This window comes from Verruconis gallopava (genome assembly GCF_000836295.1).
Source record: "Verruconis gallopava strain CBS 43764 unplaced genomic scaffold supercont1.1, whole genome shotgun sequence".
NCBI lineage: Eukaryota > Fungi > Ascomycota > Dothideomycetes > Venturiales > Sympoventuriaceae > Verruconis > Verruconis gallopava.
In genome coordinates this window covers 176,760-191,417 of record NW_015622137.1, presented here as the reverse complement: position 1 = coordinate 191,417, position 14,658 = coordinate 176,760, and the positions used below count along the sequence as shown (strand labels likewise).

The window sequence follows — 14,658 nt, the reverse complement described above, 5'->3', positions numbered from 1 at the left end:
AACATTGCAAACACACCCGCATGCGCTTACGGTTCTTTTTGCTTAACCTCGTGCTCTTTGCAACCCCTCTTTAACACTTCACATTCTTTTCTTGTTGTCTCGTCGCCGATACCATTTTGCTGTACTCTCTTTCCAATTTTTCTTTTCTCTTTTTATCTGGAATCTGTTGCATCCAATCTGGGATAAGAGAACATTGCATCACGCACTTCGGTCTCCTTGTCCTGTCGGGAGCATTTTGAGATGCTGCTCCTCTTCGTACCGTGAACGCAATGCTATACACGCGGCGATCGACCCTGACCGCCGTCGCAATCAGTCTTTTACTTTTTTACCTCGTCGCAAATAGACGCACCGTTCTGCCTCTATCGCTGTTGCTCAGGTCACCTCGCATCCATCTCACGTGGGAGACCTGCCCCAATGTGCCGCCAAGCTATCCGTTGGGCTGGTCGCACAAGCCGACGTTCGACTGGCGGGGAATCGAGATCAAGAATCCTGTCCGCTCGCTGACCAGGTTGCCCACTTCACGGCCGTCCAGGATACCGAGAATCCAGTATCCCTTTGCTGGCGGCGAGGAGAAGCGTCTGATTGAACTAGACGAGCGGCGCGAGGCCGTGAAGAAGGTCTTTCTGCGGGGCTGGAACACGTACCGCAGTAAAGCATGGCTGCATGATGAGCTTCGTCCCCTTAGTGGATACTGGAAGGATAATTTTGGTGGGTGGGGCGCCACACTCTTCGATAATCTCGACACGCTGTGGATCATGGGCTTAGACGATGAGTTTGAAGAGGCTGTTTACGCTGCCGTCGACATAAGCCTTGACCCTGAAGACGCTAGGGAAAACTCTATCAACATGTTCGAGACCACGATCCGACACCTGGGTGGCTTGCTTGCCGCGTACGATCTGACGGACTGTACATATCCGCAGCTGCTGGACAAAGCCATGGAGTTAGGCGCCATGATCTATGCCAGCTACGATACGCCCAACCATATGCCTGTCACTCGCTGGAGGGTCCATCAGTATAATCAGCAGCAGCTTGTCTCAGAAAACGGCATCATCGCCGAGCTGGCCTCGGCGAGCCTCGAATTCACCAGACTTTCCCAGTTGACAGGAGATATGCGCTACTATGACATCGTCGAACGGATTACAAAGCTGCTTGCCCAGCAACAAAGCAAGACTCAACTGCCTGGCATGTTCCCCATCGCAGTCGGTACACGAGAGGAAGATTTGACAAAGGGTGAAACATTTAGCTTCGGGGCTATGGCTGACTCGGCTTTTGAATACTTTAGCAAGACGTGGCAACTGCTTAATGGGCGTGACAGGCGATATCAGACGCTTTTTGAGGGGGCCATGAACGCTGCGAGCTCGCATCTACTGTTCAGGCCAAGCGTACCAGACCACGCGGACATCCTCTTTAGTGGAAACTACCATGCCGTCTCTGGCGAGCTTGATCTGCAGGTCCAGCATCTTGGCTGCTTCACTGGCGGCATGTACCTGTTGGGCGGGAAGCTCTTCGGAAACGCGTCGCACCTCGACATCGGGCGCAAACTGACGAACGGATGCGTCTGGGCGTATCAGAACGCGCCGCTGGGCATCATGCCGGAAATCCTCCAGGTGCCCGCCTGCCCGTCTTTCGAGCCGTGCGAGTACGACACGGAGAACGAGACGCGCTCGGCGCCGTTCCTGCGCGTCCTCGACGCGAGGTACAACCTGCGCCCGGAAGCGGTCGAGAGCGTCTTTTACGCGTACCGCATCACCGGCGACCCGCGGTACCAGGACGTCGCGTGGGACATGTTCCAGGCGATCGAGAACAATACGGCGACGGAGTTTGGGAACGCGGCGATCCAGAACGTGACGGACCCTGCCGTCACGCATATCGACAGCATGGAGAGCTTCTGGATGAGCGAGACGCTGAAGTATCTCTACCTCATCTTTAGCGACCCCGCCTACATCAGTCTCGACGAGTGGGTCTTCAACACGGAAGCCCACCCCTTCAGACTTCCTCGAGTTTAAGCAAGGCGCGAAACGGGAGAAAGACAAATCTAGAGCAAAAGAAGAAAAAGAAAATCTGAAGCGAAGAAGCGTAGAAATCCTTTGCTCAGAATGAACTTTTTTTTTTCTTCCACGCGAAGACGGCTGCGCTGGGCGCAGGAAACCCCCTTGCCGCCATGGCTTTTTTCTTCCGCCTACGAGCGTGCGATTCCGCTTTTGTGAAGCGTTTAAAATTCACTATGATATATGTATAGAAGGGGAGAAAGAGAGAGATAAAGAAATTGAGGGACTTTGCCAGGGCACGAACCAAGAAAGGTCAAGCATATTGCGTCGTTTCTTATTCGGAAAGCATACACGCCACAGTTTTCAAACTTGGTGTATTCAGATAGATGCGATTAGACATCTAAACAAAAGGGTTAGTAAATATATGTAAACTCGTCGTTCTCGCGGTCTGTGAGATCCAGGAAGGCCCTTTCTCCCAGCCGTTGTGTCTGCCCGTCTTCCTGATCCGCTTCGTACCCCACATACGTATCCTCCATCGAGAGATCCTTGATCACGGCGGCCTTGCCGTTTCTGACGCGTTTCCCCTCCTGCAGCTTGTTCAGCAGAATCAGGTTTGCGAGCTGGATCAAGACGACGCAGACGAGAGCGACGAAGATGCCGAGCACCGCGCGAAGACCCGGATGGTAGGAGGGCGCGTCCTTTGAGCTGAACAGGAGCGGGCCGATTATGTTCCCGGCGGAAGATGCGCCCTGGTAGCACGCCATCAGGACGGACTTCTTCGTCGTTCCGGCCGTGTTGCCGATCATCCAGGAGACGATGAGCGGGTTGCCGGCGAAGAGGAAGGCGAACATGTAGAAGCCTGCCATCAGCGCGGCCTGGTGCGAGCTTGTCCTCGGAAGCGCGTACAGCATCGCGATCCCGGCGATAACGGGCAGCATGAAGACGGCCAGCACGAGGGACTTGAAGCGCCCTTTGGCGGCGGCCCAAGAGCCGGCAAGGATGGTCAAGAACTGGAGCGTGCCGAAGGGGATGTTGAGCAGCGAGGTCTTGTACTTGTCGAAGCCAATGCCAGCGAGGATGAGGGGCCCAAACGTGTTCGACACTTGGGCGCCGATGTTGAGGAGCAGCGTCATGCCGATGAAGAGGTACGTTTTCGGCTCGAGGGCGAGCTCGAACACATGCTTCCATTTGAACTCGCGGTTGCCGGTGCCCGTCTGATTTGCGCGCAGCCGCTCGACAGCCTGGGCCTTCTCGTGCTGGCTTAGGAATCGCGCCGACGGGATGTCATTTTCAAGCCGCCAGTAGACCAGAGGCGCAGAACACACGGTTACTAGGCCGCAGAAGAGGAAGATGCTGCACACGAGGCTCAGAGTCAACGAGTGCTTGACATTCAGAGGGTTGGGGGAATCGGCTGCTTACATCTGCCACGAATACATGGACGAGGTGCGGATCTGGCCCAGCCCGTAGGACAAGGCAGCGGCAGTCAGGTTCGCGATGCCGTTCATGGAATACCAGGCGGCAACGCGCAGAGGCTGCTCCGCTCGGCGGTACCAATGGCTCGTGATGACGGAGAAAAGGGGCAGACATCCCGCTTCGAACAGGCCGAGCAGGAAACGCGTCGCCATCAGACCGCCGTACGAATCACACGCGCCCATCGTTGCTTGCGCGACACCCCACCCGATGACCAGCAAAGGCATCAGGATGCGGTGCGGGACCTTGACAATCAGGAAGGACGAGAACGGCTGCCACGCCAGCTGCGCAATCGGGGCAATGCTGCCGATCAGAGAGTACTCATGAGCCGAGAGCTTTGCATCTTTCTGTAATCCGAAGACGGCGCCGTAGCCAAGCGTTGTCTTGTCGATGACTGGTAGTTTGCTTGCGGGTCAGTTCGACGAGCCAAACCTTGAAATTAGACCAAGGGAGGGCGGGCGAAGGGGGAGGGATTGGGTGGGGTGTTGTACTGGAACAAAACTCAAACCACGGACAGTCGCACCTTGCAAAAAGTACACCCACACCAGAACCGGCAGGATCCTCAAGTCGGTCTTCCTCCGTATCCGTCTGTTGTCTTCGTCCGTCAGAGGGATACGCTCGTCTCCTATAAGCTCCAGCGCCCGATCTCCATGTTTCTTGCTCGAGTCCGTGATGGCCAGCTCGGCGCGGGTCTCCTCGGCGTGCTTGATGCTGTCCTTGTCGTCCATCTCGTGGGCTAGAAGAGCGGTAGACTCCTCATCTTGGACCGACAACTCCTCCATCCTGCTTTAAATCGTTGCCCCCACCGCTTGCGGGGTGGCAAGGTCACGATTGAAACTAGTGATACCCCGCGCTGTAGGAGCAGGATTGACATTGCATAGAAACCGGGTCAAGCAATTGCAAATGAGAAAGCTTCGGACTTCGTAGCGCAATCCTTGTGAGCCGCATGTATTCGGCGGCTGGAGTGACTGTGTCTACCCCACGTCGCTGGATTTTGTTGCGATTGCCGAGATGATGACGCCACAGGAACGGTCAATAAACTACCTCGTGACGTTGCCCAAACGGCCACCCCTGCTACTATCGAATAAGTAACAACAAAGTCGCTGCGGAGAATCCTGCCACCGAAAGTGAATCAATCCTAAACTTCGGCTATTAGCTCATATTCTCCGGCCGAGAAAGAAGACGTCCTGATCGCCTTTTCCCAAGAAAATCCAAATCAACGGATCGTTTGCCGTGCTACAATCGTATTTGTTCTTTCAGAGCTCGCATCACAATTGAGGGAGATTCAACATATTGATAGAGAGATTCATCATTAACTATATCATTTATCGTGGTACCTTTTCGTAGCCGTTACATGTCAGGGTTTCCTTGATACGATTGCTCATACCATTTCCCGTCTATTTGCATTCCGCACGAAAGCTCGATACCAGTCTACAAATGCACTAAGCTTCGTAAGCGCTGCGAAGTTTCTACTTGTTGCTGTGACGAATCAGCAATTGTCTCAAGCCAAAATGCCGGCAAGAGTGGCGGTCATAGCATGCGCATTTTTTTAGCCATATTTCTGTTGAAAGAAAGTGGATCATCAGTCAAGTCGCGAAAGGTATCGTCTTGGTTGCACTTATCCTGAGCACGCGGTCGCTTTAATCTTGGACGGGGTGTTTCTGGAACAGTATTATAGAATCCAGCTGGCTGATCATACTCGGCAGAATCGTCAAGACCAACTGATTCAGTACTGGTATATTGCTGGCTGTCCTTCACGGTAAAGTTGGTAGTGGCTTCAGACGTTTGCACGTCAGGTCCAAGCTCCATTTTACTTAGGCTGTATTGAACGTCAGATGTTGTGGGCGTTTGGGGAGCTTTCCTTGTCCGTGCTGCTTTCGGCGTCCTTGGAGTATTGACGGACTCATCTGGCTCGGGAGTCGCTTCTTCGCCTATAGTTGGCAGAACAGCTGACATGCCTTTGCTGGGAGAAACGACGTCAATTGGATACAAGTTGATCTTTTTCGTTGAAAGAGCACGCGGAGGAAAGTGTTGCGATATTTTCTGACCCGCGGCACAGTCTTGTCTTGTAGTAGGCTTCAGCCTGTCGAGATCTAATGCCTCGACAACACGAAACGATCTACGGCGAGGCTGCCAGTCTGCAATGGCCTTCTGGTACACATCATTGAAACTCTTTTCGCAGTACTTGTTTGTGAACCATTCGTGAGCGAGTGCTTGCTTCACCGTCATTCGTTTCGACTCGTCCAGGACAAGAAGTCCACGAATAAAATCTTTGGGTCGCTTTCCCACGTCGCGCCAGACACTGTAATCGTTATCGAGGATGCTGAGGTCACATCGAGACGACAGTTCAAGGATGACTTTTGCTGGATCCGTTCGAATCATGGGATTCAGTCGGTCAGTGAAGATGGCATCTCCTGTCAGCAAGGCGGTCGCAATTGCGCCCACGGACCACATGTCGATAGCCTTCGAGTACCCCCGCAAGGGCGAATTTTTGGATCCTTTTCCGTATATTTCTCTGGTTTCAGTCAGCTATCATTTACACATAAGCACAAAGGAAACGACAAACGGCGCGGCGTATTCGAGGGTTCCCACGATGGTGTGCATTCTCTTCTTGGCCTCGCTCCCGGGGGACTTCGGGCCCTCGATACGTCTGCAGCTTCCAAAATCCGTGATTACGATACGAAGGGGGCAATCAGTGCTAGTAGAGACGAGGATATTATCTGGCTTCAGGTCTCGATGGACGATGTCGCGATCATGCATGTACTCTACGCCCTTCAAAATCTGGTGCAGAATGATGGCCGAGTCTGTATCAGACAATTTACCTCCTTGGCCCTCAATATATGAGAATAAATCGCCACTGGTGACAAGCTCCTGGAAGATGAATATGGTTGACGCGCTCCAGAAAACCTTCTCGAGCCGCACGATGTTGGGATGGTCAAGATCTTTCAGGATTTCGAACTCACGAAACTGGAGACTTTCAAGGATATTCTCCGTATGCAGGCGATTCCTATGTCTATGACTGATCGGGCTTCCGTTCCGCTGTTCTGCGTTGCCCTTCAGCGATGACTTCTTCGTCAGGTTGGGTGAGAGGATCTCAACGACTTTGCACGCAAGCTGTCGCTGGGACTTGTTATGAATCGCAACAAAAACCTCACCATGACCTCCGCAGCCGACAATCTGGTCAGTTATGGTGTATCTATCGGCAAACAACTATCTCTTCCTCAGCATAGTCTCCTTGAATGGATCAGATGTCATGTACCTCAGCCTGTCGGCGTTGCCAATCACTCAGACGGCAAGAGCTAGGCGCTATGGTCGAAGAGTACCTAAATTGAAGAGCTAGTGTCGGGCTGACACGTAGTCTGTCGCCAGCATTGAGTAAGATCTTGCCACTACGTCGAGAAAGTCGTTGCTCAAGGGGCCACTTGACGTCTCGACTCGCACGCGCGAGATACGTGCCATTGGTCGAAAGATCTTCGACGTAAACCAGCGGCGGTATGTTGTTTTCAGAGACGCCTTCTTCGAAGATGATACAGTGAAAATGCAAATGCTTGTTTGAAACTGTCGGGTCAGGACATTGGTACTGGCTCGAGTGTTGTCAGCACTGATGGCTTGACAAACATCCATGCGGGTACGAACCAAGCGTCCGAACGTCCAAAGTAAAAATCAGCGTTGGGATAGATGTCAAGGGTAGAATTGGTGCATTGGAATTCTTCCTCTGGAGAAGTGCGAGAGCAAACGTCAAGGAAAGCGACCGGTTTCTTCGCTCCTACATCTCCAATACCTGCCATCGCTCCCCACGGACAATCAAGTTTGTAAGAATCATGCAGAGGGGTCGCTTCGCTTGCAATTTACTGGGTCTGGGTCAAAGGACATGGAAACGATTTGCTCTGGACCTGTCGAAGGCGTCATAGGACGGCACGTGAGCTGACTAGTCCAGATGCAGGCTAGCGCAGGTTGGGCACGCACAGAAAAAGCTCCAAAATCGTCAACCCCGAGCTCCTTCTCTCTCATCCAACATCAAACCTCATCTTCGAAAGTTATTGTAAGTTGTCCCTCACCGCCAGCAGCGGCCGTCTCAATTGCAGTCGTGGGATCTTTGTCGGTCGCAATCCAAAAGTCCCAACCCGCAATGAATTTGACTCGGCCCGCTACCCCTCTCAGCGTGACGCTGGTAGCTAATGCCACATGAACAGCACCTAGCTATCGAAAATGAGAGCCAAGTGGAGGAAGAAGCGAGTCCGACGCCTTAAGCGCAAGCGAAGAAAGATGCGAGCCCGATCGTGAGTCGCGTCCTGTGTGTTGCTGCTGATTCAAACGTGTGCTCACATCTGTTGCAGCAAATAAGCGGCCTCTAGCCATCGCATGCTAGCCCTCGATCAATGTGCGCCCAAGCACAGAATAGCCTTCACCAGCTCACTGCCGTAGTCGGTCATTCGGCATCAGCCTGAATCAAATCACTGCAACAAGGAGTTTTCGACGACGCATCTGCCAAGGGCGGCTCCGCATCACGAGCACTTGTTACGTCACTCTCACGAAGCTATGACATGGTACGGGACGAAACTTTTGATGGACTATGGCGATGATGGTGGGGTCTGTAGACAAGTATTTTCCATTGTTCGGGGAACACACGGAGGCGATGCTTAACCATTCAATCGGGCTTTGGTGGCCTGTCTCTAACACCGGTCGCGTGACATCATTGTCTGCATGACCTTTGGGACAGAACTGCCTAGCCCGCCACAAACCACTTTTAGCTGTGACAGCCACGGCAACCAAGTCAAGGCAAAAAATCATACGATAGGAAATGAATACAATGCTGTCCAGTTGAAAAAAAAAGGATTAATTTTCTTTTTTCTCTTTGTGTGTGCCGACACTTTCCCCAAATGTCGCTTACCAGTAATATGAAGCTACGTCGCCCTGCTGGGAAGCACAAAAAATACATAAACCCAAAAAGGCGCTATACACAAATGCTGTTCCGTCTTTGTCGACGAAGTGGGAGGGGAAGGGTGGGGAAGGGTCCAATTCCTGACCTCTACATGCAAACGAACATCCAAATGATTCTAAGCTTAGTTTGTGTCCAGCCCCTTAGCCTCTCCGGTAAAACTCTCTACGACGATTCCAGGCGCGCCTGTAGCAGAAGCATACACGGACGCACGGAGTTGGTGCAAGATTGTCTTTTTGTGCTTTTTCTTTTTTTTTTTTTTTTTTCCGCACGAAGCTTGGTGGTCCTGCCCACCGCCGATGAACCAGGCTTTGCCCATGCAGCAGAGAGACGTGATTTTGCGACAGGTTTCGAGATCCGCGGGGAGGGGAAGGGTGGGAAAAAAAAGAAAAGAAAGAAGAAAGAGTAAGAGAGAAGAAGAAACTCCGTCGCCGTGCAACCTGAGTGGTGCGAAAGCGCCAGCGCCTGAAAACGGGGCGGCGAGAAAAGGTCGCGGCGCACGCTGGCGCGGAGGACGCCCCCTCCCGGGTACGAGTCTCTCTCTGTGTGTGTGTGTGCGTGTAAGTGCGTGATCGGGGCCTGCGCGGGCTCTCACTCGACCCTGCGATCCTCCAGGTCGCTGTTGCGGCGCTCGAGCAGGGGCACGTCGTGGTCGCCGATCTTGACGGTGCCGCTGCCGCCTCTTCGGCGCCAGAACCAGATGCGCCTGGTGCGGACGCGCGAGGCCGGGCTGGAGATGAATCTGCCGTACAGCCACCAGACGCCGAAGAAGAAGACGCCGGCGAGTATGAAGCCCAAGACGGTGAGGAAGACCCAGTGCTGGGCCATCTGTAGTTTACGTTGTCAGTTCCAATGTCATGTTCTGTCTGGAAAGCAAACTGCGAAGAAAGTGTGACGGGGGTGGGGGTGGGGGGTTCCTTTCAAATCAAAAAAAAGAATCTTCTTTTCAATTGGACGTACCCAGAGAATCAATTTCACATCCGCTCGGTGCCAGCTGTTGCCGAGGTGATGGCTGAAGAAGCTCCACGAGTTCTTGTTGTACTCGTCCGGAAACAGCAGGCGGATTCTTTCGTCGTCGCTGTCGTGGCCCTCGTTGTTGTAGTGGCGCCAGATGATGCTGAGGAAGAGCGGGCCGGTCGAGCCCATGACGGTGATGTAAGGGAGCAGCCAAGAGCGGTCGTAGCGAGGGAGGGCGTCAATGACCTTGAGGAAGAACGGATGGTGGGGAACGCTGCCCATCACGTCGTTTGATATGCCCGTGGGAATCGTGCGACGGACCCAAGCGCTGTAGGTGAGGAGGGGATCGAGGCGGCGTTGGCAGCCCTGCGTGGGGACGGTTAGCTCTCTCATGCGTTGCACGCACACGGACGCGCAGGGTGGCGGCATACGTCGTCCAAATCAATATACACGCCTCCGTAGTGAGCCAGCACAAAGTACCGGATCGCATCCGCCCGTTGGATGGGGAATGCGTAGCCATCGAACGTCTCCAGGAACCAGGGGAACTCGGCAGCAATGAATTCTCGGCTGGCCTTGTCTGTCCACAGCTTGTACTCGTAGTCCTCGTGCAAGTCCAGGCATGACTGCTGGGCCACCTTCCAGTGGGCAGGTATGCTCTCGTTTATGTATGTCTGGTGTATGATCTTGGGGATGACCCGCTGCCGCGCCTTGACGTCGCTGTTGGGCCCCGGCAGTTCGGCGCGAGAGATCCTGTCCTCGGCGCCGTCGACGACGAGGAGCGAGAGCAGCGTCCACACGGAGTTGACGAGGAAGGCTACGAAGAGGAGGTTGACGATGACGAAGAGCCAAACGCTGCGGCGAGGCATGGTTGGCGCGAAAGATGGGGGATGCGGATGCTGGGCTAAGGATGCGAGCGGAGGGGAGGCAAGCGTAGAGTGTATATGCGGACAGGTCTGTCGTCGTAATGCTGCCGTGTGGTGCCGCGCTACACAGCTCCCGTCGTGGAGGGCGCCTGGAATGCTGTTGGTTCGTCTGTCGGCTACAAGCGTTGGCTAGCACACGGGGTCCATGGGATGTCGGTGAGCGGCCGGCAGGAAAATCCGGGGTAGATAGCTAGCAGTAGCAGCGAGGGCGTGGCGTACGCTCGGTCACGGCGATGCAGAGCAAGCAAAGGACGCACCGGATGCTATGCTGGGGGCGTGAAGGAACGACGACGGCTCGGGCTTGGAGTGTGCAAGCTGCACGACGGCGTGCTGAGCGCTCGATAACGGGCGCTCTGGCTGGGAGCGCGGGCGGCGGAAGATAAACCAAGGCCTGGCTGAGACTCGCGGACGAGCGAGCCCGGGGGCCAATTTCCAGGCGACCAAGTCTCCAAGCCACTCGCGCACACACGCACACACACTCTCGCTCTCGCTCTCGCACGCTCTCGCGCACTCTCTCTCTCTCTCCCGCCCACTCACTCTCCCGTTCTCTAGATGCCGAGCACGACGCGTCGAGGATTGGGCGCACAGCAGTACGAGGCGTGGACTCTTGCGCTGGCCGCCGCGCTCTGCTTCGTGGCTGATTTGTGCGTCGTGCGCGTGCTGCGGGCGAAGCGTACGCGTACGTCTTGCTGCGTCTCCCCACTCGCTCGCAGACCGCAGAGTCACGGCATCTCTCTGCTGTGAACGGCGATCAACGGGACCAGACAACTGCTCGCCCTCGCTGACAGCCTGCGCGCCGGACATGCCCACCTCGGCCGTCTCGGGCCTGCTCGCCTCTCCTGCTTCATTCGTCCTCTTCCTTGCCCGGCGCTAAAGGGCGTTCGACATCGACGGGGAAAAAAAAATTGAAACAAAAGAAAAAAAAAAAAAAAAAAAAAAACAAAAAATTTCAAAAAATTAAAAAAAAAAAAAAAAAAAAAAAAAAAAAAAAATCAATGCTGTCGCGAGGTTCTTTTCCAAAACGGGCATCGCCATAAATCATCCTCATTAAATTTCAATGCCAAGTCGTTACTTAGGGGATTCCAGGCTCTGCGTCTGCGCACGAATCGCGCTGGCCGATCTGTGGGTTTATCTTACTTTTGCAGCCACGTCCGCGTTAGTGGCGGGGCGGCTTATATTAACGTCCCGAGTCCCAACCGTTGCTCCTGTCCCCTAGCCAAGGCCGACGTGCTCACTTTAACAGAATGGAGTACGGGCAGACTTTTTTTCGAGCAATGGACGCTTGCAACCGGCCCAGCACCTCCCTAGACGCGCTTGACGACCAAAGAAGAAATAAGCAGGAAGAAAAACACCCTGCTCGTGATCGCACGTGTGCTTGTGCGCTTCAGAATGGTCTCTACTTGTGTGGCCGTCGAGGCTTCGTTGTGCGCACTTTGTCCCATCCTCTCCCCCTGACCTGCTGCAATCGAGTGGCAAACTTTTATTTTTCACGTAGCAACGGCACGACTGCGCCGGGTAACCAATCCGTTCAGCCTATCTCGTGCAGTTCTCCCTGGCGACGTCCTTGTCCGCAGACACAGGAGAGACCCTTGAACAGCATGGAATGTCATCACGCTACCTGCGATTCAGCCTCGCTCGCAGATTGGCTGCTCTGCTGCAGAAAGCATGTGTGCGTGTCAAATCCTTGCTCAGGGCGGGCAAATCTAGCAAAGTGAAGACGAGTTAAGACCAAACCGCATGCTACTTCTTAGAAGCTTGTCGCCCAAGTTTGTCTGACTTCAAGAAGCGACTGAGGTTGGTAGAAAATGCGTCGCTATTCCTCCCAATGTCATTTTCGGACATACTTGCGGCCTTTTGCAAAAAGCCATCATTCGACAGGGGGAAAAAAGGAAAACGAAAAAGAATGAAAATTGAACAGCACATGGCTTCTTGCTACGAATTTAAACTTTTTTGTCCTGTCGTATGATTTCTTTATTTTAGCACCGCAGCTAACCGGTCACCTATTCGAGACGCTCGTATTGGTCGATGAAGCTGCTGGCTTAAGGTCATCCCTCGGCCACCCTTTCCACGCTGGACACCCGTCTCTCTTTGTTGATCGTATCAAGAACAAGCAATCCAGAAAAGTCAACGTCAAATAGGTTACTCAGACCTTCTACTTCTTAGGCTTGAGATATATGAGCATTTAAGCATGGTCCGCCGCTTCTTGAGCTTGCCAGCGGAGCTGCGTCATAAGGTTTATTGCAACCTGCTGAAGGATAAAGATCAGCTGTATGTGAAAGCGAACAGGGTGCACATCTGGCCAAATCACGAGCATCCTCACTTGTCCGCTCAGTTCCTCCGTACGTGCAAGACGATTCATTCCGAGGCGCTTGCGGTGCTCTATGGATCCGTCATCTTCTCGGCGGAGTTGGCTGCGGACCTCACGAGGTTTTTCGTCTCCATCGGTGCAAATGGGCGCAGGCACATCAAGCGGCTGTGCATAGGTCCCCAGCCTCTACCAGAAAAGCTCTCTTCTTTCGAGCTCCCGTCGCTGGGCGTCCAGCGGCTCGCGCCCGACGCAGTCTGGTCGGATCTGGAGTCTCTCGAGGAAGTCACGGTGGCGTACACGCTGTGGAGGACATCACCGCCCGCCCTTCAGACGGCCATCAACTTCGTACAAAGGATGGCCAAAAGCACGCCGCGGTTAGGCCACTTCTTTTACGACTACATGGCGCTGGCGCGACGGCCGGAAGTAAAGTGGTACATGGTGCTCAAGTTGCGTCAGGAGTCCTGGTATCCCCAAATAGGCTATGTGAGGGAGATGCTGACGACCCCTTTCCTTCGAAAGTTTCGCTGATCGCGACAGCAGGCCCTCTTGGAGGAGATTGTAATCTGGGTATCGGTGAACATCCTAGATTCTGAAACAGATGGTGAGATACGGCGCGTATGGTTCCTCAAGGGCCGACACGAGGATGCCATCGTGCCTTTTTCCCGCCACTTGTGAGCGAAGAGTCGGCGTCTCGAGAGCCTGTGCGCTAATTTTCAACAGGACGAGAAAGTGCGATGTCGAATGGCACGAGCTCGAACCCATCCAGTTGTAAATCTTCTTCCTGAATGGACCAGCTATATCCTGTGCGAGACCACAATGTGTATCGTGCTAATGTGCTGAATCCTCTGAGCGTCATTCGTCATCACTCGGTTCACGGACTAGTGACCGCAGAACATCTCATCCAATATGCGCCGATGCGATGTGACAATACGAACATAACTAAGATAGATGTAAGAAGGGAAAATTGTCATCATCTGTTGCAACCGAATTCGCTCGTCTAAGACGTTTGATGCCCTCGTCCCTCACTCACAGAATGCGATATGTGTTTTGTTTGTGACGCCGACTTTCAAGTTTGACTCTTGTCTTTGAATCACCTTGACAGGCTCGCATTTATCCGAATCTCAGTGACCGGTATTGAATGTCTTTCAGCGGTATATTCTATGCCATCTTACCTTTGCAAAAACCTTTTCCGTAGAATTTTGAGGGCCACAACTACGCAGTAGCTAGCTTCGGTGTGAATGGAATCGAGACACAACGACACTAAGCGTGGAAAGGCCCAGGTTCGAGTGTGGAAGCTGCTCAACATATCTTTCGTGATATTCAACCATCACGAGCAACCTCTTACAGCAAGCGAAACCTTGTGTCGACTTCGAGCTTTTGAACATCTTGAATACGTTAAGGGTTAGACCAAAATGAGATACATTGTCGGAGAACTCCATGGCCTAATGGGGCCATTGTCACTCCGTGCATCGATCAGGACGGCCAACTGATAACTGTTGGCCAATGAACCCCCACGAAACACGGCCTTTGAATCAAGAATCTTACTAGACACCGCTTCAAGCATTCCTTCAGAATTCATACCAACAACCTCCTAACAAGCACTGCTCCCAAAAAAGCAGTATTTATACGTTAGAGACCTTACAAATGTTCCGAAAAGAATGAGAATGAGCTCCGAAGCAAGTCCACAGAGGCAATCCATCGTACCTTCACTAGTGAGCCTTAACGTGAGTTCTGAGGTCTTTAAAGCCGTAAGACCGAGCATTCTGGCATCATTCACGGAGGTACTTTGGACAAACCGAGCGAAGACGAATTTCAAAATCGAGCGAATCCCTGGCGGTTCGTTCAATCAGATCGTCAGCATCATGGTGGAAGAGCCTACACCTATACCTTCGTCTTCTGCCAACAATGTTGTGATATTATCCGACAGGATGAGAGGGAAACTAGGAAACAGCGCGCCGGACAAACCCAGCAAGTTCGCCACCAGCCATGCCGCCGGCGACTTCATTCTGCGAATCCTCCGACCACGTCGCTGCGAGGCTGCATAACACGATGTTCGGAGCGACTCAACAACGC

At 53.3% G+C, this 14,658-nt stretch overlaps 5 protein-coding genes across 6 annotated transcripts; 2 read left to right on the top strand and 3 right to left on the bottom strand.

The window, feature by feature from the left end:
* Window positions 1-185: 185 nt before the first annotated feature.
* PV09_00076 (uncharacterized protein) lies at window positions 186-2,006 on the top strand (the record flags this gene model as incomplete). Its single annotated transcript, XM_016352751.1, has 1 exon — window positions 186-2,006. Exon 1 carries the CDS (start codon window positions 270-272, stop codon window positions 2,004-2,006), a length of 1,737 nt encoding a protein of 578 aa, XP_016219008.1. The 5' UTR covers window positions 186-269.
* Window positions 2,007-2,348: 342 nt separating this feature from the next.
* PV09_00075 (uncharacterized protein) lies at window positions 2,349-4,439 on the bottom strand. The gene is made up of 3 exons (XM_016352750.1): window positions 3,982-4,439; window positions 3,408-3,852; window positions 2,349-3,341 (listed from the first exon to the last, which is right to left on the bottom strand). The coding sequence occupies exons 1-3, from the start codon at window positions 4,238-4,240 to the stop codon at window positions 2,402-2,404; spliced, it is 1,644 nt and encodes a 547-aa protein (XP_016219007.1). The 5' UTR covers window positions 4,241-4,439; the 3' UTR covers window positions 2,349-2,401.
* A 385-nt stretch (window positions 4,440-4,824) lies between these two features.
* PV09_00074 (uncharacterized protein) lies at window positions 4,825-7,296 on the bottom strand. The gene is made up of 3 exons (XM_016352749.1): window positions 7,095-7,296; window positions 6,718-7,042; window positions 4,825-6,668 (listed from the first exon to the last, which is right to left on the bottom strand). The coding sequence occupies exons 1-3, from the start codon at window positions 7,244-7,246 to the stop codon at window positions 5,991-5,993; spliced, it is 1,155 nt and encodes a 384-aa protein (XP_016219006.1). The 5' UTR covers window positions 7,247-7,296; the 3' UTR covers window positions 4,825-5,990.
* A 1,334-nt stretch (window positions 7,297-8,630) lies between these two features.
* On the bottom strand, window positions 8,631-10,630 carry PV09_00073 (uncharacterized protein). Its single transcript, XM_016352748.1, has 3 exons — window positions 9,786-10,630; window positions 9,358-9,720; window positions 8,631-9,225 (listed from the first exon to the last, which is right to left on the bottom strand). Exons 1-3 carry the CDS (start codon window positions 10,218-10,220, stop codon window positions 8,989-8,991), a joined length of 1,035 nt encoding a protein of 344 aa, XP_016219005.1. The 5' UTR covers window positions 10,221-10,630; the 3' UTR covers window positions 8,631-8,988.
* A 792-nt stretch (window positions 10,631-11,422) lies between these two features.
* Window positions 11,423-14,129, top strand: PV09_00072. 2 transcript variants are annotated; one of them, XM_016352746.1, is made up of 3 exons: window positions 11,423-13,068; window positions 13,126-13,256; window positions 13,306-14,129. In XM_016352746.1, exons 1-3 carry the CDS (start codon window positions 12,466-12,468, stop codon window positions 13,355-13,357), a joined length of 786 nt encoding a protein of 261 aa, XP_016219003.1. In that variant the 5' UTR covers window positions 11,423-12,465; the 3' UTR covers window positions 13,358-14,129. The 2 variants fall into 2 exon arrangements, with proteins under 2 accessions (XP_016219003.1, XP_016219004.1); XM_016352747.1 differs by having other exon boundaries at window positions 13,126-14,129.
* Window positions 14,130-14,658: the final 529 nt, after the last annotated feature.